This window comes from Ammospiza nelsoni, chromosome 35 (assembly GCF_027579445.1).
Source record: "Ammospiza nelsoni isolate bAmmNel1 chromosome 35, bAmmNel1.pri, whole genome shotgun sequence".
Taxonomy (NCBI): domain Eukaryota; kingdom Metazoa; phylum Chordata; class Aves; order Passeriformes; family Passerellidae; genus Ammospiza; species Ammospiza nelsoni.
Genome location: NC_080667.1, coordinates 1,467,236 through 1,491,875, shown reverse-complemented (window position 1 = coordinate 1,491,875; position 24,640 = coordinate 1,467,236). Strand labels below are relative to the sequence as shown.

The 24,640-nt window shown below is 49.4% G+C and overlaps 2 protein-coding genes across 2 annotated transcripts; one reads left to right on the top strand and one right to left on the bottom strand.

The window, feature by feature from the left end:
* Window positions 1-1,423: 1,423 nt before the first annotated feature.
* On the bottom strand, window positions 1,424-11,089 carry LOC132086052 (U1 small nuclear ribonucleoprotein A-like). The gene is made up of 7 exons (XM_059491515.1): window positions 11,045-11,089; window positions 10,065-10,150; window positions 9,757-9,929; window positions 7,530-7,706; window positions 5,717-5,887; window positions 4,874-4,962; window positions 1,424-2,831 (listed from the first exon to the last, which is right to left on the bottom strand). Exons 2-7 carry the CDS (start codon window positions 10,135-10,137, stop codon window positions 2,672-2,674), a joined length of 843 nt encoding a protein of 280 aa, XP_059347498.1. The 5' UTR covers window positions 10,138-10,150; window positions 11,045-11,089; the 3' UTR covers window positions 1,424-2,671.
* A 1,488-nt stretch (window positions 11,090-12,577) lies between these two features.
* Window positions 12,578-20,047, top strand: LOC132086044 (zinc finger protein 883-like). Its single transcript, XM_059491505.1, is given in 6 exon segments — window positions 12,578-14,209; window positions 17,939-18,017; window positions 18,204-18,775; window positions 18,777-19,119; window positions 19,122-19,185; window positions 19,187-20,047. Coding segments are annotated over 6 exon segments (1,395 nt in total). The 5' UTR covers window positions 12,578-14,146; the 3' UTR covers window positions 19,461-20,047.
* Window positions 20,048-24,640: the final 4,593 nt, after the last annotated feature.

Sequence of the window (24,640 nt, the reverse complement as noted above, 5' to 3'; positions counted from 1 at the left end):
CCAAGGACTCAGACCCCCGTAATTCTGATGCAGGGGTGCTGGCCTGACTGAAGCAGGAAGCCTGCTAAGTGTTGCGTACAGATGTGTTCACTGGACATAGATTGGTTTCCCATAGAAAGCAGTCCTGAAACAGTCGGTCCCACTCACTGCTGATACTGACTTATCCTGCTGAGAACATGACTGTCTGTACCTGTCTTCAATACCTTTTCCCCCCCCTTAGCCATTTCAATAGACTTCTTGATTGTATCTCTTCCCCCTCAGCCATTTCAATATCTGTTTCCCCCCTCAGCAATGGACTATAATAGAACCTTGAGTTAACCGGGACTTTGCGATCTTGCCAACATGACTAGGCAAACTCCATCGGCTGGACTACAAGGACTTCGTCTCTCCACATTTGGTAGATATACTCCCTCTCTCTTTCTCCCCCTCTTTTCTATTCTTTTCCTCTCCCTAATTCCTTTCACACATTTGCTGTGGTCATTCTATAAAGGTGCATTTGTTTTTGATTGATACTGCAATCCCCTTTCCATGTTGTGTTTTGCACTCCGAGATCAGTTAACACAACGATCTGGAACTGGGGAGGGGTCTAGGATTGGGGAAGGGATCCATAAGATGGACAGGGTCTAGGAATGGGGAGGGGTCCGGGATTGTGGGGATGGGTCCATTCCGGGATTGGGACGAGGTCTCTCCCCGGGGTCGGGGACCGTTATTGGGTTGAGGTGTCTCCCTTTCCTGATCCCGCCGCTGTTTCAAGGGAATGGCTCCGATCTCAACCCCGACCACAAACCTGAGGCGGTCAAACACCCCAAATCCTGGGGTCAAACATGCCAAATCCTGGGGTCAAGTCCTTGACCCCAGATCCTGGGGGTTCCAACACTGGCAGGGGAGGTCAAACATCCCTAAACCCGAATTCTGGGATGTCAACCTCCCCCCTCCACCCTGAAACCTAAATTTTAGAATCAAACCCCCAAATCCCGGGGTGTCAAACACTCCCCAATTCCCAAGTGTTTGGGTAGAATCCCCATAGCCCCAAATCCTGGGGTTTAAAACATCTGGGGTGTCCACCATCTCAAATTCCCAAAGTTTGGGGTCAAATATCTCCAAACCCTAAGGTGCCAAACACCCTCAATCTCCAAAATTTGGGCTTAAAACCCCCAATCCCCAACTCCTGGGGTTTGAAATATGTGGGGTATCCAACCCTCATCCCCAAAATCTGGGGTCCAATCCCCTAATCCCCAAATCCTGGGGTCAAAGCCCCCCAAAATCCCAAATCCTGGTCAAATACTCCCAAACCTCAAACCCTGGGGTGTCAAACACCCCAACCCCCAAATTTCAGGATCAAATCCCCCCCAGTCCCCGAAGTCTCAGGGGTCACGCCCCCCACCCCCCCATCCCCAACATCCCCCCAAAACCACTCCAGCCCTGGGGGGCATAGTGGGGTTTATTTTGGAAGGCTCCAGGTGCAATGTCTGCAGAGAGACTCTGGGTACAATGCTGGGAAAGACCCCAAAACCCCCTTGGGAACCCCAGAAACATGTGGGGGAGTGGGAAAAGGGGATTTGGGCTTATCTGGGGTGGGGGCAGCTCCAGGTGCAATGTCTGCAGAGAGACCCTGGGTACAATGCTGGGAAAAACCCCAAAAACTCCCTGGGAACCCCAAAAGCCCCTGGGGGGTGGAGAAAGTGAATTTGGGGTGGGGATCCAGGGTGGAAGAAGGGCATTTGGGGTGAAAGAAGAAGGATTTGGGGTAAGAAGATGTAGGGAGGAAAGAAGAGCATTTAAGATGGATAAAGGAGATTTTCGTGTGAGAGGAGGATTTGGGATGGAAAAAAGGAGATTTGGGTGGGAAAAGGAAATCTTGGGATGGAAACGGATTTTGGGGTGGAAAAAGGGGATTTGGGGTGGAAAAAGAAGGATTTAAGATGAAAAAAGGAGATTTTGGGGTAAAAAAGGAATTTTGGGTGGGGGAAGGGGGATTTAGGGTGGGGAGGGGAAAAGGGAGATTGAGGTGGGAATTGAGGCATTTAGGGTGAGGAAAGATTTTTGGTGGAAAAAGAGGATTTAGGGTGGGCTGGGAAGCACTTGGGATGGGAAAAGAGGATTTGGAGTTAAAAAAGGAGATTTTGTGTGGGAAAAGGGGATTTCAGGTGGGCAGGGAAGCATTTGGGGTGGAAAAGGGTTATCTGGGGTAGATAAAGGAGATTTGGGATGCACAAATGATTTGAGGTGAAAAAAACAGGATTTGGGGTAGGGAATTGAGGTGGAAAAGGGAGATTTTGGGATAGGAAAAGGGATTTGGGGACTCACAAAGGATTTGGGCTGGAAAAAAAATAATTTGAGGTGGGAAAAAGGAGGATTTGGGTTAAAAAAATGAAGATTTGGGCGGAGCTGAACTTACCTGGGGGAGTAGGGGTGTGTGTGGGGTTTGGATCGGGGCCAGGACTTTTTCTGGGGCAGTTTTCTGGAATTTGGGAGCAGTTTTATGGGATTTAGGTTGTTTTGGGGTGGTTTTGAGGGATTTTAGGGCGTTTCTATGGGATTTTGGGGTGTTTTGGGGCAGGTTTTGGGTATTTAGGGGCGGTTTTGAGGCGCTTTTTTGGATCTTGGGGTATTTCAGGCCCTTTTTTGGGGGGGGTTAGGGGTATTTTGGTGGGGTTTGGGGTGTTTTGGGTCACTTTTTGGCGAAAGAGATCTTCATGGCGTTGCTCTGGGTGATCTTGAAGCCCTGCAGGGCCTCACGGGCAGCGCCCGCCTGCACCTCTGTGTCGAACTCCACGAAGGCGATGTCGTGGCGCCCGGGCACCAGGCGCACCTCCTTGAACCCTGGGAACCTGGGATGGGGAGTGGAGTCAGGAGAGCCTGAAAAAACCTGCAACCGTTCTCCCAGAAACCTGGGACCGTTCCCCAAAAAATCTGACAATGTTCCCCAAAAATATTCCAGAAATGGTTCCCCAAAAATTCAGAAATGTTCCGCAACAAAATCCAGAAATGCACCCCCCAAAAATCCAGAAGCATCCCCCCCAAAAACCCCTGAAACAGCGTCTCTTAGAAATCCAGCACCATTCCCAAATATCCAGCCATGTTCCCCAAAAAATCCAGAAACTTCTCTCAAAAACTCAGAAATATTCCTCAAAAAACCCGAGAACCTAAAAATTTTCCCCCAAAATCCAGAAGCATTCCCCCCAAAAAACTTGGAAACATTCCCAAAAAGATCTGGCTACATCCCCCCAAAATCCAGAAACGCTTCAAAAAAAGTTCCAGAAATCCAACTCCCCATAAAAGTCCAGAAATGTTCCCCTAATATCCAGAATTTCCGCTCAAATTCCAGACTTTTCCCCCTCAAAAGATCCAGAAATCCAACTGCACCAAATATCCAGAAACATCCCCAAAAATATCCAGCAATGCTCCCCAAAACCCCAGAAATCCAACTCCATAAACATTCCCTAACGTCTGGAAACATTTCCCTCCAAAAATTCCAGAAACATTCCCCCAAAAATCCAACGCATTCCCCACATGACTCCTCTCAAAATACCCAAAAAAATCTCAAATTCCAGGAATGCCACCAAATGCCCCCGAGGGAGCTCCTGGATTCCCAATGCCTGGGAATTTGGGATGGGGGGTTGGGGTCAGGAGGAGCTGAGAATTTGGGGAAATCCCTGAGAAATCCAAGGGGGAGAGCCCGAGTTTGGGAAAACCCCCAGTATTGGGAAATTACCCCCAAAATACGACTGAAATGCTCTCAAAATGGCTTGCGAATCTCAGAAAGTCCCTCAAAATCCCAAAATATCCCCAAGAACCCCAAAAGTCCTGCAGGATTTCCCCAAAATTCCAGGGAAATGCTCTGAAAATCTTTCAATGTTCAACTCCCCAAAAATCCAACAAACCCAAAGATTCCAAAACATTTCCAAAGATCCAACATCCCATCAATCAAAAATCCAACTCTAAATCCCACTTAAACATTCTCAAAATTCCCAAAACTCCAAAAACCCAACACCCCCCAAAATCCAGAAATATCCCACAAGATCCCGAAAAATTCCACCACGTCCAGAAACATACCTCCAAGATCCCACAAAAACCCTCCCAAAATTGTTCAAAACCTCCAAAATCCAACCTCCCTAAAAGTGAAGAAACATTCCCCCCCACCAAAGCCTCCCTGAAAAAATCCAGAAAGATTGCCAAAAATCCAGAGATGTTCCCCAAAAAAATCCAGGAGTGTCCCCCAAAACATCTAGAAACATTTCCCCCAAAAACTGAGAAATGGTCCTCAAAAAGTCCAGAAACATCCCCCCAAAAACCCCAATAAACTCTAAAATTGAGGATCTTTCCGCAAAAAATCCGTAACTGTCCCCACAAAAAGCCAGAAGCTTTTCCTGCAGAAAATCCTGAAATATTCCCCCAAATCAAGGAACTTCCTCCCAAAATCCACAAATGTTCCCCCAAAAATCTGGAAACATTCCTCAGAATCTAGAAACCTTCTTAAGAAAAAACAGAAATGTTCCCCCTAAAACTGATAAACCTGTCCCCCTAGTCCAGAAAGTTTCTCCAAAAAAAAATCCTGAAGCATTCCCAAAATATCGTGGAACTTCCCCCAAAAACTCCAGAGCCGTTCCCAAATAAACCCAAAAACCCAACTCCCCTAAAAAACCAAAAAACATTCCTCAAAAAAATCTGGAAACATTCCTCCAAAAACCCAGAAATTCCTACTCAAAAAATCCAGAACTTCCCCCCCAAAATCCTGATATTTGCCAAAAAAAAAAAAAAAAAAAAAATCGAGCCCAAAGGCCTCCTCACCTCTCTCCACCCTCTCAAAGCCCCAGAATACCCCAATACCCCAGTCCCTGCCTAGAATTCCCGGAATTGCCCAAGTTCTCACTGGTTGAAGAGCATGGAGAGCATCAGCTCGTTGGTTTCCTCAGGGAGGTTGGTCAGGAACAGGATGTGGTTCGGGGGGTTTTCCGACAGCTGTGGGGAATGAGAGAAAAACCCCAGAATCAGCACCAAATCTGCCCCAAATCAGGCCCAAAATCTACCTAAAGTCACACTGTGTACACACTAAAAAAAAATCTGCCCAAAAATCCTGGAAAAACCCCCATAAAAATCTGTGCAATATCCCACCAAAACCCCCCAAAAATCTCTCTAAATAATCCCCCAAAAAGTCTCTCCAAATCTGACCAAAAATTCACCAAAATTCCACCCAAAAGACCACAAAGTTCATGCCAAAAATCCTTACAAAAAATGCACCGAAGCCCACAGAAATCCCTCAAAATCCCCAAAAAATCCCACAAAAATCACCCCAAAAATCCCCCTAAATCTCACAGTAAAAATCTTCAAAAAGTACCACTAAATCCCCATGAAAATCTCACAGAATCCATGCAGAAAAATCTGCACAAAAATCCCACCCAAAATCCCCAAATTAAACAAAATCCACCCAAAAAATCCCTCAAAATCGTCCAAAATATCCCCTTAAAATATTGCACAAAAATTGTCCCAAAAGCCACAAAACCCACTGCAAATCCATTCAAAAAATCCGCATCAAAATCCCACCAAAACCCTCACAAATCCACCAAAAAATGCCCCCAAGTTCCCTCAATCCTACCAAAAATCTCAGGAAATCCACCCAAAAATTCTCCACCAAAAATTCCCTCAAAATCCCACCAAATTCCATCCCAAAAATCCCACAAGTCCTCTAAATTACTCAGGTTCTGGGGTCACTCACAGGCTGTGGGGTAGGGATCGGCGCCATTCCAGGCTGTGGGGCCATTCCCGGGGGAATTCCGGGATTTGGGGCTATTCCTGGGGCTGGAATCATGCCCGGGGGGGGGATGTAGGGCGGTTGTCCCCCCAGGTGCGGCAGCATCCGGGGCGGCTGCGCCAGTGGCGGCATCCCCTGAGGAGAGACCCCAACACATCCCAAATCATCCCAAAGGCACAGACAGAATCCCAAAGTTATGCCAAAAGTACAGTGAGAATCTCAAATCTATGTAGAATTATGCCAAACCCACATGGAATTATCCCTGAATTACCCTACAGACATGCGGGCCCCAAAACCCCCCAATTTTCCCAAAACTATGAAAAATTACCCCAAATTATCCCAAACTTACCCTGAAAATCCCAAAATTACACCAAACAACTTCAAAATTACCCTAAATAACCCCAAAATTACCCTACATAACCCCAAAGGCACACAAAGAACCCAAATAACTCAAATCCTCCCCAAATCCCATCCAAATCCCCCCATGCCCTCCCAGAATGCCCAGGAACAATCCCAAATCCCCTGGAATGATCCCAAATCCCCACAAATCCCCCAAAATTCTCTGGAACAATCCCAAAATCTCCCTGAACCTTTCCCCAAACCCCCTGGAATGATTCCAAAATCCCCTGGAACCATCCCAAAACCCTATTAAACAATCCCAAATCTCCTAAGAACAATCCCCAAAATCCCATAAAATGATGCCAAATTCCCATCAACTGATTCCAAATCCCCAGGAATGATCCCCAATCCCCACCCAAACATCTCCAAATCCCCCAGGACTGATCCCAAAATCCCCTGAACCGATCCCAAATTCCTGGCACTCACAGGCACTGTCCCCTGTGCCCCAATCCCAAATCCCATAAATCCACCCCAAAATCCAATGGAATGATCCCAAATCCCCCAGAACCACCCCCAAAATGATCCCAAAGTCTCATTAAACAATCCCAAACCCCCTGTAGTGATCCCAAATGCCCTGGGAACAATCCCAAATCCCATAAAACAATCCCAAAATCCCCCAAAACCATCCCAAATTCCCCTGGCACTCACGAGCACTGCCTTCTGTGCCTTGTTCCCAATCCCAAATCCTATAAATGACTCCAAATCCCATAAATGACCCTGTAAATCTCCTAGCACCCACTGAGCACCACCCCCTGTGCCCTGATTCTGATCTCAAAATTCCATAGATGACCCCAAATCCCATGAATGACCCCAAAGCCCATAAAACAATCCCATAAATACCCTGGGACTCATGGGCACTGACCCTTGTGCAACAATCACAAAATCCACAAATTACCCCAAATCCCATAAAAGATTCTATAAATCTCTTGGCACCCACTGGCACCATCCCCTGTGCCCTGATTCTGATCTCAAAATCCCACAAATGAGCCCAATCCCATAAATGATTCCAAATCCCACAAAACAATCCCATAAATCCCATGAACGACCCCAATCCCACGAAATAACCCCAAATCCCACTAATAACCCCAATCCCACGAATGATCCCAAATCCCACAAACAACCCCAAATCCCACGAATGACCTCAAATCCCACGAATTACCCCAAATCCCACGAATGATCCCAAATCCCACAAACAACCCCAATCCCACTAATGACCCCAAATCCCACGAATAACCCCAATCCCATGAATGACCCCAAATCCCACTAATAACCCCAATCCCATGAATGACCCCAAATCCCACTAATAACCCCAAATCCCACGAACAACCAAAATCCCACTAATGACCCCAGTCCAATCAAGCAATCCCCTGGCACTCACGGGCACTGCCCCCTGCGTTGCCCCCTGCGCTCCAGCCCCACTCTTTTTGGGGCCAGGGGCCTCTCCCCCCTTGGCTTTGCGCTTGTCCCGTTTGCACTCCCGGTCCCGATCCCGCTCCACGAACATTCCCTTCATCTTGGCGATGATGTCTGAGTCCGTCTTGGCGTACTGGATCCGCTGGGATGGCACATTCCCAAGATTGGGGCATCTGGGGGATTTCAGAGCATTCGGGGCATCTCTGGGAGGGATTTTGGGGTTTTCCCAGGAGTGCTCAGATTTGCTGCTTTCCAAGGGATTTCTGGAGGTTCCAAAGAGGATTTGGGGTTGTTCCATGGGATTTTGGGGTGGTTCCAGAAGATTTGGGATCAGTCCAGGGGGTTTTGGGGGTGTTCCCGAGGATTTTGGGGGGATCTGGGGAGGAATTGGGGTTTTCTGAGGGATTTGAGACTTTCTCAAGTATTTGGGGGAGTTCCAAGAAAGATATTGGGTTTTTCAACGAACTCTGGGAAGTTCTAGAAAGAGTTTTGCAAATTTCAGAGGAATTTGAGGGAATTTAGAGGGGATTTGGGTGAGTTCCAAGAGGGATTTTGGGGTTTTCCATGGGATTTTCAGGAATTCTGTGGCATTTGGGGAGGTTCCAGACAGGATATGGGGGGGTTCCAAGAGCAATTAGGGACATTTTTGAGGAATTTTGGGAAGTTCAAGAAGGAATTTTGGGAGAATTCAGAGGAATTTGGGAGGTGCCAACAGGGATTTTGGGATTGCCAAGGGGGATTTTGGGGTTTTCTGAAGGATTTTCAAGGGTTCTGAGGGATTTGGGAGAGATTCAAGGAGGGATTCAGGGAGTTTCTGAGGGATTTTGGGGGGTTCTGAGGGGTTTTAGGGAATTTCAAGAGGGAATTTGGAAGAATTTGAAGAGGTTTCAGCGGGGGGTTGGGGTTTTCCAAGGGATTTTCAGGGGTTGCGAGGGATTTGGGAAGGTTCCAGAAAGTATTTTGGGATTTTCAGATGGCGTTTGGGGGAGCTCCAAGAGGAATCTGGGAGTATTTCAGGAGTCCTAGCAGGGATCTAGGAATTTCTGAGGGATTTTGAGGGAATTCAGAAATATTTAGGAGGGATTTGGGAGTTTCTGAGGAATTCAGAGATTTTGGAGGAGCTCCAAGAGGGATTTGGGGGTTTCCAACAGATTTTTGGGGCTTCCAGGTTGAATTTGCAGTTTCACCACAGGTTTGCCATAGAAGTGAAAGCTTTGGGAATTCCTGGCTAGATTTCAGGGGGTTTCCAGTAATTTTGGGGTTTCTCCCATGATTTGGTTCTCACTGGGTTTGGCTGTAGCAGAGGAAACTTTGGGGCAGGTCCTGGCTTGATTTTGGTGCATTCCTAGTGGGATTTGGTTTTTTTTGTTTTTTTTTGTTTTTTTTTTTTGGTGGGATTTTGGGGATATTTGAGGCTGGATTTAATTTTTCCCCCCAAGAATTCAGGTTTTTTTCCCCCAAAATTTGCGGATTTTTCCCGTAATTTGAGCATTTCCCCCCAGAATTGTCTCTCACCAGAAACTTGCCATAAAATTGGAAGCTTTGGGGTGGTCTGGTTGAATTTTGGGGATATTTGATGCTGCATTTTGGGGTTTTTCCCCCCAGGAATTCAGGATTTTCCCCAGAATTCCAGGATTTTTTCACAAAATGTCAAAATTTTCCCTCAGGTTTGGCTATCACCATGCACTTGTCATAGAAGGGGAAGCCTTACGGTGGTCAGGGTGAATTTGGAGGATTACAGGTTGGATTTTGGGAATACTTGAGGCCAGATTCTGGCATTTTTTCCCCCAGAATTCCAGTTTTTCCCTAGAATGTCAGATTTTTTTTCATCAAGTTTCTGTCCCACTGTGGGCTTGTCATAGAAGGGGAAGCTTTGATTCGTAGTTTGATTTGAGAGTGTTCCCAGGGGATTTTTGGTAGATTTCCAGCAGGATTTTGCGGTTTTTTTCCCAGAAATTCAGTCTTTTTCCTAAAATACCAGGAATTTTTCCCACAATTCCAGTGTTTTTCCACAGAATTTCTGTTTCACCATGAGTGTATCATAGAGGAGGAAGTTTTGGGGTGCTCAGGGTGAATTCAGAAGGATTATAAGTTAGATTTTAGGGATATTTGTGGTCACATTTTGGTGTTTTTTCCCTAGAATTCCATTTTTTTCCCAAAATCCCAGAATTCTCCCCCAGTCTCTGTCTCACCATGGGTTTGTCATAGAAGGGGAAGCCCTGCATGGAGCGCAGGGCGTTGGTGGCACTGCTCATCTCCTTGAAGATGACAAAGGCCTGGCCCCGCATGCGGAGACTGCGAGACACCAAAATGTCCAAAATCTGCCCAAACTGCGAGAAAATGGCATAGAGGGACTTCTTCAGCTCTGGGGACAGAGTGACAGCACGGTGACAATGGGGACAGCACACTGGCAATGGGGACATCACGGTGACAGTGGGGACGCACAAGGGACAGCCTGAGCCCCTGGTGACACTCAGAGACCCCCCCAGCCCCTCCTCACCATCCTTCTTGATCTTCTCATTCAGGTTGTTGATGTAGATGGTGTGGTTGGGCCGGGGGTCCTGCACTGCCATGGCCAGGACTCCTCTGTGGGGACAGGAGGGCTTTAGGGGGCATCTGGGACCCCTTCACCCCCTGACACCCCCTTTAGGTGCCCCCAGACCCACCTAAACCTCCCCAAATTTCCCACAGACCCGCCCAGTTCCCCCCAAAATTGACCCCAGACCCACCTGAGATACCCCGCAAATTCCCCCCAGAGTCACCTCAGAACCCCCCAGATGCTCCGAATCCCCCTCAGACCCCTCTAAACCCACCTGAGAACCCTCCAGACCCTTTCAAGCTCCTCCCCAAGCCCCTCAGACTCCCTCATTCCCCCCAAACCGACCTCAGATCCCCCTATTTTCCCTTAACCATTCCTCCAAAATCGTCCATTTCTCCTCAGACTCACCTCAGAACCCCCTAACCAACCTCAGATCTCCCCATTCCTGCCCAGACTCACCTCAAAGCGCCCCCTCCCCCTCCATTTCCCCCCAGTTCTACCTCAGACCCCACAAAAACTCCTCAAACCACCCAAAGCGCCCCCCAACAGCCTCGGACCACTCAATGCACCTACACCCACCTCAAACGCCCCTAACTCCTCCCAAATCCCCCTCAAACCGCCTCAATTCCCTTCACGTTCGCCCCAAATCCGCCTCACACCCCACAAAAGCCCCTCAAACAACCCCAACTGCCCCCAAACGCATTCCCAACCCACCTCAGATACCCGTCTTTTCCCTGCAGTTTCCCCCCCGGAACAACCTGACATGCCACTAATTATCCCTCAGACCCCGCAAAAATCCCTCAGACCCGCCCAATTTCCCCCAAATCCGTCCCGCAGCAACCAGCAACCTCACACCTCCCACTTTCCCTCAGAGCCGCCTCAACCCCCACCTATTTCCCCCCAAAGCCATCTAAGACCACTCCATTCCGTTCATACCCCACCTCAGCTCCCTCCTCAGCCGTTCTCCCCTCACGACTGACTGCCACTGCCGCGACCGCGTCCGCCGCGTGCGCGGGCCCCTTCCAACCAATAGCGGCGCGATCCTCCCCAAACCAACCACTCATCGTGCGGCTCGCCTCACAACGCCCGCCTCCCCCGCTCAACTCCAGCCAATTAGAGGCGAGCCGGAAGTGGAGCCCTCTGACCCCGGGGTCGGTCTTGAAGCGGGCGTTCCCTCCTCCTCCTGCTCCTCCGCCTCCTCCGCTGTCCCGGGCTCGGGCGGGTGCTCCGGGAGGCGCTGGGAGAGGACCGAGGGATCCTGGAGCTGCTGAGGCGGCCGGGACGGGTGGGGGATGGGAGATGTGGGGGGGGGTTGGGGGTTCTAAGAGGGAATTGTGGGAGGTTCTTGGGGGGGTTCTTGGGGTCCTGGGGGTCTGGGGAGGGGTATTTGGTGGGGGGGGATCCTGAGGGGTCCTGGAGGTGTCAGGGAGGCTCTGGGGAGGGGTCGTGGGGCATTGACGGGGGGGATCTGGGGGGGGGGGCGATGTGGATGGGGTCTTGAGGTGGGGGGTCGTAGGAAGGTCTTTGGAGGGTCTGGGAGGTCCTGGGGTGTTGTGTGAGGGGTTTTTGGGGCCCTGCGGGGTCCTGGCTTGGTTTTGGGGAGGGGTCTGGGGGATCTGCGGATGATCCCTGAGGGGGATTGGGGAGGGGTCGGAGGGAAGGCTTCTGGGGGGGGGGTCTTGGGAAGGCTCTGGGTGGGGGGGGGGGGGGTCTCCGGGGACATCCTGGGCTGGGCCTGATTGGGGTCTGGGGGCTCTCAGGGGGCTCCTGGGGGTCTCAGGGGTTTCTGGGGGTATGGGGGACCTGGGGAGGGGTTAGGGGTCCAGGGTGGTCCTGGGCCAACCTTGGGGGGCTCTGTAAGGGTTTGGGGTTCCTGGAGGGGTGATTTGGGAAATACTGGGGGAGATTTGGGTGTCCCAGGGGGTCCCAGGCCCACCCTGGACCGGGGTCTGGGTGTTTTGGGCAGAGGGGGCACAACAGGGGTTCCCAATCCCCGTTTTTATGCAGGTCTCCCATCGTTCCCCCTCCCCAAAAAGCTTCAAGGGCCACTGAAGTGGCTCCTGTTCCTCCAGCCAGTGCCCCCTTGATCCAAGACAGCCCCCATGAGTCTGGGGGATTTTGTGGGGATTTTTGGGCGTTTTGGGGGGGCTTTTTTGGGCTTTGGGGGATTTTGTCAGGAGTTTAGGAGGAATTAGTGGGTTTTTGGAGAGAATTACTGGGTTTTGGGGGGTTTTGTGGGTTTGGGGGGTTTTGGATTTTGGGGGATTATATTGGGGTTTTGGGGGGGTTTATAGAAATTTTGGGAAGTTTTTTTTGAATTTTGGTGGGTTTTACTGAGATTTTGAGGTATTCTCTGGGTTTTTCGAAGAATTTATTGGGATTTTTAGAGGATTTTGTTTTTAGTGGGTGTTTGGGGGGGCTTCAGGGTTGGGGGGCTTTATGGTTGCCCCTGGGTGCGGGGAAGGGCTTAGAGGTACCAAAATCTCCTTAAAACCCCCAAAAGTCCCAATAAAACCCATAAAATCCCAATTAAATCTCACAAAATCCCCTTAGAACACCCTAGAATTTCAGTAAAAGCCCACACAATCTCTTGAAATCCCAACAAACCTCTCAAAACTCCAATTAAACCCCAAAAATATCTCCAAAACCACAAAAAGTCCCACAAAATCCCCCCAAGATCCAAAGAAATCCTGGCAACACCCAAAAAGCCCCACAAAAACCCACCAAAATCTCCCCAAAAACCAAAAAAATCCCAAATGAACCCAAACCCTCAAAGAATCCCACTAAATGCCCCCCAAATTCTAATAAAATGCCCTCAACCCCCCTAAATATAATAAAACCATTAAAAACTCCAGACTCCAACAAAATCATAGTAAACCCCACTAAAATTTAACAAAACCCCAAAAAATCTCAATAAGCTCCCAAACACCCCTAGAAAACAACCCCGCAAAGCACCAATAAAATCCCCCCAAATCCAAACCCCTCAAAGTTCCTCAACTCACCGAAAACCCTGCAATTATCTTCAAAAAACCCAATAATTTCCCTTAAACTCCCAACAAAATTCCCCGAAGCTCAGAAGAGGCCAGTGTCCCCAAAAGCTCTCCTGAGAGCCCTGGCCCCTGCCAGTCTCAACTCAGTCCCATCCAGGGGTGCAGCCAAACGCGCGGATACCGGAACCGATCCTGGTGACAATCCCAGTCTCGGCCCCAATCTCAGCCCATTTGGGTGATTTTGGGCCAAACTGGGTGGGTTTAGGGTGGGTTGCAGATCCTTTGGAGTGATTTCAAGCCTTGTAGTGTGGATTTTAGGCCTCTTTGAATGACTTTTAGGCTAAATCTTGTGGGTTTTAGAGTGGATTTTAGATCCTTCGGGATGATTTTAGGCCCGTTTGTATAGAGTTTAGGCCTGTTTGGATGATTTTAGGATAAACTGGGCAGTTTTAGTGTGTATTTTGGGACCCTTTGGCTGATTTTATGCCCATACTGGGTGAATTTTAATCCTGGGTGGGTGATTTTAGGTTCCTTGTTTTGGTGATTTTGGGCCCATTTAGTCAGATTTTTGGCTTCTTTAGTTAATTTTAGGTCAAATCAAGTCTTTTTAAGGTGATTTTAGGTCCTCTTGTGTTGGTTTCAGGCATGTTTGGGTGAATTTAGGTCCATGTGGGTGATTTTAGTAAAAAACAGGTGGATTTTAGGGTGGATTTATACACATTTGGGTCATTTTAGGCAAAACCAGATACTTTCAGGGTGGATTTTAAGCCCATTTTGGAAATTCAGGGTGATTTTGGGCCATTTTGTGCAAACTACTTTGGGCAATTTTAGGCCCATTTGGTTGGATTTTAGACCAAACCATTAGACCCCGTTGGATAACTTGAATCCCAATTGGCTGATTTTAGGCCAAACTGGGTCCTTATAGGAGTGCGTGTCCCCTCTACCGCGCCCCTTTTGCCTCACAGTTTGGGGTTTGGGAATGGGGGAGAGGGAGGGAGGAAGAGGTGGAGTGGCAGCAGGAAGCAACAGAGGAAGAGACAACGGGGGAATCTCATGGCCCTGGCAGTTCCTGAACTCACTGCAGCCACCCAGGGACCATCGTCCCCCATCCTGCAGGTGCCTGGGCAGGGGGAGCTGGCTTTGGGGTTTTTTGGGGGGGATGTTTGCATCTGGCAGGGCTCCAAAGCCGAGCCGTGGATGGCCCTTGGGGGGACATCAGGGGTCCCTGGGAGGTGTTTTAGGGGGTCCCGGTGTGGGTGGTGGCAGAGCCCTGGCGGGAGGGGTTGGGCTTCCCGGCCGGCCCTCCGAGCTCTGCTGGGGCCTCATGGGGAGCGCGCGGGAGCAGCGGCACCGGCGGGGGGACACCGGTTCTGGGGAGCCCCAGGAGAGCCCCGGAAGGGCAAAGCGGGGACCCTGAGAGGGGGGGAACCCTGGGATTGCCAGGACCCCAGCAGGTGGGATAACTGGGAATGGGGTTTGGGGTTCCTGGTGCTGGAAGTGGCTGCTCCCACTATGAGCCCCCTCGTTGCTCCCCCCGTTTCCAGTTTCCGCAACATTCCCACTATGAGCCCAGTCACTCCCAGTCATTCCCTATGATGATGCAATTTGCTCCTAGCAAGATCTCACTTGCTCCCAGTTTCATCTCGTGTGTTCCCAGTTCTCCCAGTTGCCCCTAGCATAGTCCTAGTCATTCCAATATGGTCCCCGTCTCTCCCAGCATGGCCCCAGTCACTCACACTTGCCCCCAGCATGATCCCAGGTCCTCTAGAGCATTCTCAGCCACTCCCACTTTGGTCCCAGGCACTACTTCTATGGTGTCAGACACTTCCAGTATATCCCAGGTACCCTGAACTTTCTCGTAGTTATTGCCAGGCACTTCTAGTTACCTCAGTGAACCTCCTGTTTTACTTGCCCCTGTTTTTATCCCACTTGCTCCCAGTTCTTCTAATTATGTCCCCAGTTGGCTCCCAGCATGGGCCTGGTAGCTCCCAATAACCCCCAATAAGGGTCCAATGACAGGCACTCTAATCCCAGTATAATTCCAATCACTCCCAGTCTGATGTCAGTTGCCCCCAGTGTGATCCCAGTTGCTCCCTGTCAATGCCAGAGTGACCCCAGTAGCCTCCAGTATGATCCCGGTAAATCCCTGTCTCTCCCAGTGTATCCCAGTCACCCCCAGCATGCTCCCAGTAACTTTCAGCATGATTCCAGTTGCCCACAGCCACTCCTAGTCAATCCCAGTATGATTCCAGTCACCCTCAGTATGATCCAGTTGCCCCCAGCATAGTTCCAGTTGTTCCTAGTTCCTACAAGTATGATCCCAGTTGCCCCTAGAATAGTCCTAGTCCTTCTCAGCATGGTCCCTGTCACATCCAGTGTCCCCCAGTGTAGATTCAATCACTTGCAGTTTCTGTAGAGTAGTCCCAGTCATCCCCAGCATGGTCCCTGCTGTTCCCAGTGTTGTTCCAGTTATCCCTAGTATGGTTACAGGCACTCCAAGTTGCCCCAGTGAGGCTCTAGTTACCTGAGAATTATCCCAGTATTTTCCAGTTATTCCCAGTTGCCTCCAGCATGATCCCAGTTTTTGTTTGTTGCCCAAAGTACAGTCCTAGTTGCTTCCAGTATGATCCCAGTTGTGAGCTCAGTCCCCTCAGCATGGTTCCAGTACAGTCCAGTTGATCCCAGTTGCTCCCAATGTGTCCACAATTTCCTCCCAACATGGGCCCAGTAGCTCTCAGTAACCCCCAGTCAGGTTCCATTCACACCCATTGTAATCCCAGTAGCTCCCAGGGTGGTCCCAGTAGTGCCCATAGTCACTGCCAGTATGGTTCCAGTCATTCCTAGTATGATCCCAGTTGCATCCAGTATCTTCTAGATCCTCCCAGTATTATTCCAGTCATGCCCAGAGTGACTCTCTATAACTCCTAGTGTGGTCCTAGTTGCTCCCAGTCACCTCCAGTATGGTTCCAGTCATGGCAAGCACCTTTCCAGTCACCCCCAGTCTGATTCCAGTAGGATCCCAGTCACTCTTACATACTCTCAGTACTATTGTACTTACTCCCAGTATGATCCCAGTATGACCTTGACATAGGCATACCTCCTGCCATTATCACTCAGCATGATTCCAGTTGCTCCCATTTACCCCCACTATTGTTTCAGTCTCTCCCAGTATAACCCAGCTGGTCCCAGCATGTTCCCAGCACTCCCAGATGCCCAGAGTTGCTTCCAGCTCATTTGATCACAGCTACTCCCAGTCACCATTAGTGCAGTCCCAGTTGCTGCAAGTATGATCCTAGTCTGTCCCAGCATGGGCCCAGCTGCTTCCACTGTGATCCCTGTAGGATCCCAGTTACCCCCAGCATGGTTCCGATTTCTCCCCGTTCCTCCCAGTGTGAAGCCAGTTGCACCCAGTTGTCCCTAGTATAGTCCTAGTCATGCTGTGGATGATCCCAATCCCTCCCAACATGGTCGCAGTCATGCCCAGTTGCCACCAGTGCAGACCCAGTCACCCGCATTCCCTCCCAGTTGCCCACATTGTCATCCCAGTTCTCCTCAACATGGTCCCCGTTGTTCCCAGTGTGGTTCCAGTCAGCTCAGTATGGTTACAGACACTCCTAGTATACCCCAGTTGCTCTCAGCATGCTTGTAGTAATTCCCAGTCATTCCCAGTTGCCCCAGTAAGTTTCCAGTTACCCCAGTATAGCATAGTTCCTCCCTGTGATGCCACTCCTGGTATCCCCCAGCCCTCTCTGCATCCCCCCGCTCCTGGATGTCCCAAGAGGAGCCCCAAAGGCTGACAGTGGCCAGGCAGGGTCCCCAGCAAGCCCCAGTGTGGATGTGCAGCCCCCAGCAAGGCCCAGTTTGCCTCTCCTTTGGCCCAGGCCAGGTTCCCCCCGGCCCCAGTGGGTGGGAGCAGGCGAGAGCCCCGCTCTGCCCATCCTGACCTGTTCCGGCTCCATCCCCGCTCCTGCTGCGGGCTGCGAGGGTGTGGCTGCTGCTGGGGGAGAAGGGTTGGAAGTAGGAGAAGGAGGTGGGCTTAGGGAGGAGGAGGAGGAGGGATGGAAGAGGAGGAGTGCAAGGAAGAGGAGGATCAAGGAAAGGAGAAGGAACCACGAGGTCGAGCACTCCCTGAATTTGCAGCCCTGCACCTGTGGGATCATCACCCCCCCATCTTGCAGGTGACAGGGAAAGGGGACCTTGGCCCAGATATTCTGGGGGCTCTGTGGGTTGGGTTTTTTGGGGGGCAGTGTTTGGAGAATGAAGAACTGTACAGCTGAGTGGAAAAGGCCCCTTTTGGGGACATTGAGGGGTTCCAGTGGCAGCTGCCGGCAGAGGCAGCCTGGAGGAGCAGAGCCCTGTGTTCCCCAGGAGCCCAAAGTGGGGAGCTCAGAGAAGGGGGAGTGCCGTGATTCACAGGACCTTCAACAGCCTGGAGAGGGGCAGGGGGAACTCCTTGGAGCTTCTGCACCCCAAAGCAGAGAAATAAGGGGAGAAGGCACCCTGGGACCCCAGAAAACCTCCAGCATTCCTAAATGGGGAGACTGAGGAGAGGAGAACCTTTTGGATTCCTGGGATTCACAGCAGCCTGAGGAGGATGGGAACCGAGGAGAAGGGAGACCCACAATATGAGCACGACCCCAAGCAGCTGGGACAGGGAGGAATCCCCTAAGACCAAAGGGGAGAGACCAGAGATGGGGAACTTCTGTGAGGTTTTTTCAGAGCTGAATCTTGGTGTTCTGGAGGATTCTATGGACCCCCGATGCCCAGTGACTTCCAGAGATGATGGACTTGGGCAGAAGGACCTTCAAACTCAACATGCTTATCCCTTGTTTTTCCTCAAACCAGGATTTCCCATTCCCAGCCCTTGGCTGGATGGAGAAGGAGGGTGCAAGGACAAGGAAGATGCCACGGAACACCCAGGCAGGTGAGGAGGAAGTCAGTGCCCCTTTCCCCCTCTCTTCTGCTCCATCTCCCAGCCCAGCACGGCCCCCGGCTGCAGGACAACCCTGCTGCCAAAGCTGTCCTGCTGGGGATGCACTGGGGGGATCTCCTTGTCCTTCCCTGTGGCACAGAGGGAAATCCCATCCTCTCCTTGTCCTTCCTCCCCCAGACCAGGAGCTGAGCATGGAGACCAGGGAGGACAAATCCCTGCACCAGAACCTCCTGGAAGAGGCTGTTTTGAGCAGCTCCACAGCACAGGAATCAAAGGGGAAAGAAAAGCCCCGGAGATCACACGCAAGGAGGGGCTGCAAACGCAGATCACGGGGATCTGAGGAGGAAAGACCCAACCTGGGCCAGGAAGGCGGCCAGGGATCGAGCCAGAGCTTGGACTTGGTGGTCCATGAGCAGCTTCATGATTGCAGGAAGCCCCATAAGTGCTTGGAGTGTGGGAAGAGCTTCAGCCGGAGCTCCAGCCTGATTCAGCACCAGAGGATCCACACTGGGGAACGGCCATATGAGTGTGGGGTATGTGGGAAGAGCTTCAGAGTCAGCTCCAGCTTGATCTGCCACCAGATTAACCACACTGGAGAACAACCCTATGAGTGTGGGGAATGTGGGAAGAGCTTCAGCCGGAGCTGCTCCCTCATCCATCACCAGGTGGTCCACACTGGGGAGAGGCCCTATGAGTGTGATCAGTGCAGGAAGAGGTTTCAGCTCAGCTCTAGTCTCCTTGTGCACCAGTGCACGGCACACAGAGGAGAGGACCTTCCGCTTCCCCGACTGTGGGAAGGGCTTCAGGCAAAATGCCCATCTTGTCAGGCACCGGCGCATCCACACTGGGGAGAGGCCTCATGAGTGTGAGAAATGTGGGATGAGCTTCAGCCGGAGCTCGCACCTGATCCACCACCAGAGGACCCACACTGGGGAGCAGCCCTATGAGTGTGGGGAATGTGGGAAGAGCTTCAGACAGAGTACCAACCTGATCCAGCACCAGAACATTCACACTGGGAAGAGGCCCTACAAATGTGGGGAATGTGGGAAGGGCTTCAGCCAGCGTGTCAACCTGGTTCAGCACCAGGTCATCCACACAGGGAGAGGCCCTACAAGTGTTCAGAATGTGGGAAGGGGTTTCGGATCAGCTCATCTCCTCGTACACTGTCGGACTCACACAGAGGAGAGGCCCTTCCACTGTCGCGACTGTGGGAAGGGATTCATGTACAACTCCACCCTCATCAACCACCAACAGATTCACACAAAGGAGAGGCCCTTCCACTGCCCTGACTGCGGGAAGGGCTACAAGCACAATTCCTCCCTGATCTGCCATCGGTGCATCCACACTGGGAAGAGGCCCTATGAGTGTCCACAGTGTGGGAAGAGCTTCTCACAGAGCTCAGTCTTGACCAAGCACCAACAGAGCCACCAGTAAGGAAAACCCTGTGAGTGCCCCAGTTTCAGGAAGACCTTCATATGCTGCTCCAACTCCATTCCCCACTGGAGGACCCTTGTTGGGAAGAGCCCTGGTGACCCACATTCCCTTTGATCCATGTTGGGAAGGCACCTAGCTGGTTATCCTTTTGTTTTGGCCTTCATTTTCTTCTGATTCATCTTCATCCCTTAAAAACAGGCAAAACAGGCTTGAAAAGAAAGAAACTGATCAAAGATATCTAAAGTCCGACCATTTCACAGTTTTAGAGGGAATTTATGATTTGGGGACATGATCTTGAGGATTTATGGGTTCTGGGAGGCTTTTGGGCAGTGTTCTCCATCTCTTTGCACTGCAGAAACCAAGAGGGATCAATCTGTCTCCTCATAGCAACTCAGCCCCACTGAAAACCATACAGTTGTACCCCAAAATGGCTCAAACCCAACTCAAAATTCCTTGTTCCCTCCTCAAAAATCTCAACTGTGTGCCAAACTCACTTGATTCCAAAGCCGCCATGGTGAGAAGGGGTTGGAAGGAGATTGGGAGAAGTGGGATCCAAATTTGGAATGGTGGATTGGGATTGCGTGGGGCTGGGTGAGTGGGATGTATTTGATAGTAAATAAAACTTTCAGAGTTAGTGATTTCTGTCCCATTCATTTTCAGTCAGTTGCAGTTCTGTTTCCGAAGTGCCACCTTCACAGCTGATTTTTTTGTGTCCTCCTTTCTCTCCTGCCTCTCTTTGCCTGCTCTGTTTCTCTCTCAGTATCTCCCTTGAGTCAGGGCAGCTGCCACCCTGCTTTGATTTAATTCCCAATGCAGGAGCTACAGCAACGATCGGTGAGGTTTTGAAGGCTGGCAGTGAAATGTCACTGTAAGATCTTGCAAGTAGACTTGGCTTTCAGCCCCTTCTTAAGCGCTCTGCCTTCAAGGGCAGGAACACTTTTTCCTCAGGGGGAACTGGAATTCCAGACTTTTGGAGTGTGTGCCATGCAGGACCATACAGACTGGGATCATGCGGACTGGGATCATATGGACTGGGATGGCTGCACCAGAACAATGTGAACTGAGGCAGTCCCACCCCGCCCAGGGATCCCTCCCAGTCCTGCACGGGGGCATAGCCAAAACTCTCCAGAGTGAACACGGAAGTCCTGGATCGATCCCGGTGCCAATCCCGTTCCCAGTTTTGGTCTCAGTCTCTGTCCAGGAGTACTCCCAGTGTCAGTCTTAGTCCCAGTCCAGTCTCAGTCTCAGGGTGCTCCTGGAGCATTCCCAGTGCTGATTCTCATCCTGGTGTTGATCTCAATGTCAACCAGCTGTGCTGGTCCTGGTCTCAGTTTGAGTCCAAGAGCAGTGCCAGTCTTGGTGCTGGTGCTGCTTCTGGTTTCAGTCCTCATCTCAGACTCGGTCTCTGAATTGTCCTGGTTCTAATGCTGGTACCTGTGCCAGTCTTGGTCCTGGAGTGCTCCCTGTGCCAGCCTCAGCCCCAGTCCCAGAGCGCTGCCAGTCTCGGTGCTGATTCCAATGCCAGTCTTGGTCTCAGTCCCGCAGTGCTCCAGATAGTCTCCATCCTGGTCCCGGTCCCAGAGAGGTCCTGGTGCCAGTGCTGGTCTCAGTTCCAGTCCTGGTCCTGGTCCCAGAGCACTCCGGGTAGCAAGTCCCAGTGTCAGTCTTAGTCTCAGTCTTTGTCCCAGTGCCAGTTCTGGTGCTGGTTTCAGTTTCGGTCCCAGTAATGGTGCCTGTCCCAGAGCGGTGCTGGTCTTGGTTCTGGTATCAGTTCTGGTCCCAGACTTGGTCCCAGTCCCTGAAATTTTAGGCCCATTTGGGTGATTTTAGGCCAAGCTGGGCAAGTTTAGGGTGGGTTTTAGATCTGAGTGATTTCAAGCATTTTAGTGGGGATTTTAGGTCCCTTTGGATGATTTTAAACCTATATGGGTGGATCTTAAGCCCGTGTGGGTGATTTTAGCCCCCTTTTCTTGGTGATTTTGGTTTCAGGATTCAAACAGTGTTGTCTTTCCCCACAGCTGTTCCTTCAGATGGATTACGAGGGCCTTTTGGCCTCTGGACCCACGCTTTGGCTCCATTATTAGGACTGATGGATTCAAACCCTTTATCTCCAACAACAGTGATATTTGGAGGTGCATCTCCTTTTTTCACAATTGTTTTTAAAACTGCAATATCAATAACTGTGCTACCCTGTCATGGGGTGGAATAATCACACTTTATTCATTATTGTTTAGTGACTTTAATTACATTAATTACTTTAATTCCTCCTTGATAATCTGCATCAACTCCTCCCATGACAGGTACACTTTTCAAAGCCAAGCTCCAGTGAGCAGTTATCAAACCAAAGTGTCCTAGAGGAATTGGAATTCCTATGTCAGTATTGATAATTCTCATTTGCTTTTGATTTATCCTAATTAATTATAATGCATGAAGGTCCAGCCCTGCAGCCTCTAGGAGGGCCCTGTCAGGGGCCATCAGACCAGAATAATTTCTCAGGAAGTTAAAGTGTCACTGTTCATAGTTATAGTTGTATTTGCAAATTGGGTGCAGCCATGCACATCCAGGGGGTTTCCATTTCCCAGGGGGGCCCTTGTACCCTTGTTAAATCTATAGAGCACATCTGTGAGATGGGTTCTCCACGGGGGCAGGTTCCCATCTCCTTTTTTCAACTGCTCTTTGAATAACCCTTTTACCCATTCAATCAATCTAGCAGATTGTGGATAGTCTGGTGTATGAAAAACCTAGCAGTCTTAATCACTGTATTTTTCACAGTAACAGACAAAGCATTCCACATCACAGTATCAGCAAACCCCATAAAAATAGCCAATTTCATCCATTCCTCCTTTATTTGTTGTATACAATCTTACAAAGTTTACCACCGACATTTGGGTCCTGGAGAACGCTTTTCTGTAGGATATTTAGTGCTAGATCCTTGAGAAGTCACAGGTGGTAAATCAGAATTGTCAGCATTATTTCACATTATTATTTTATATATAGATAAAGATATAGATAGAAACATAGATAAATGTTTATAAATATATATTAAAATGTTATATTTTATTACACATATGTATATAGTTATTATATTAATATTCTTTCACTTGAACAAATTAATATATGCTCAAGATTAAAAACTTCTGCTGTCACTCCATGTGAGAGCAACAACAACCGGTCCTTCTATTGGTGCTGTTTCCAATGGGCTGTTAACAAAATTCATCCTCATCTTTACCCACTCACAAATTGTTTTCCTTTCTCCATATGCAATTTTTGGATGCATTTTAATACATCCAGTGGTTCAGTTTCTTTAAAGTGACTGCCTCATTGCTCAGACGGTGTTCTGACCTCAGTCCACTCCAGAGTCAGCAAACTCTAGGGAAGGGCTTCCCATCTGTGAATTTCAGATGGAACTGATTCCTTAAATTTACATTTAAGAAGTGACATTTTGTTTTGATCTGGCCAGACTGTGCCAGTTTTGTTTCATGAGTGGGCAGGGTCAGCACCAAAGAAACAAACATGAACTGAAGGAATCAGTGTAATTTACTGTAGTTCAAAGCAGCAAAGAATCACAGAAGGAGAAGCTCAGCAATGCACCCAATCATCACTACCAAATATTACCTGCAGTGATTAAGATCCATCACTGTCGTGGTGAGGATGGCTGCAGCAAACCTCTTTGGTTCCCTAACTTCAGGGCGAGGGTGGCGAAAATGAAAAGGAGCGGGTTCAATGGAGTTGCCTGGAAAGAACTTTAATAAAGGGTGAAAAACAGCAAATGTGGAGTAGCTGAGCACAGTGTGAGGGGCAGCATCCAGAGACCCAAAACAAAGGGGAAGCAGCAACATGTACACTTGGGGGTGGAACATTCTGGAACTATAACCATATATGGGAAACAAGTAATCAATAGGGGAGCAGAACTTGGACAACTTAACATAATAACACCATGGGCTTATGGGGGAACTCTCAGTCTCACCTTAAGTTAAACAAATGATTCCCAGGGCTTGAAACTAATGCCCAGTTCTTTTGGGGTAAAATCTGGCTGACTTCGTGTCACAGCTGGGCCAATTCCCACATCTCTTCCTTTCTGTTTCCTAACAAAAATGGAGCGGAAAGAACTTTGCAAAACTGTAAAAACATCCAAACAAGCATGGAACAACCAACATCACAGCAACAACAACCAAGGAAACTAACAGTCCCATCTTGACTAAAGACATCATCCAACCCTTCAGTCCCCAGGATTTGAAGAGTTCATTCAACCAGTCTTTGTTTTCCACCTGAAGCTTCTCGAACCCTCCCCTCAGCACTTGAATGCTGCTGTGGATTGACTTGCTGTGGCGGGAGAGGTTCATGAAACACATTCCCTCAAAGTCCTCACAGCTGTGCTCATGTGCCAAAAGTAGAAAGTCTATTCTGCCCTGTTCTGCAAGGTAGTGTGTCTGATGGTATCTACATCTGACAGCAGGCCACTCAATGCAAGGGAGGTAGCATTGGTTTGCTTACTTAGGCACCCAAGATGGTCTAATTGTCCTAATGTTAGCGTTCAGGAACACATAATCACAGAATGATTGTATGCAGGTGCTTTTATTGAAGAGCTCTGGGTGTCAGGGGCACAGACCCAAATCTGACTACAACATGGATTCAGGATGAACATGGTTTTATACACTTATCGTTATATAACTACATACTAATTATTAAACTTATATTGTTCTATTGTATACATTGATTTCATCCAAGAATGGATTTCCGTAATTTCCATCAAACCCCCCTAACATAATTTCTCATTATCCTTGTTACGATTAAACAGTGATTATATCCAATTACCAAACAATCATCTAACAATCATCTAACAATCATCTAACAGTGATTATATCCAATTACCAAACAATCATCCAACAAGCATCTAACAATCATATAATTTATCACAGTCATTAAATGATTATACAGGTGCAGCCTAACATTTTCCCAGGGTCTCCTTCAACATTTTCCCAGGACCTACCAGGCCTATCCTTCCTTTCTAACTCACCCGAATATTCCATGATTTTAGAAACATTTTATCCCTATACCATCACTAAGGCTTTGGATTCAGCCACCCAAGGGCACAAGATGGAGGCTGATTTTGTCTTGTTTTAACTCCAATACATAACACTGTCTTTTCAATCAGATTCGAAGTAGTGCATAGATCTTTT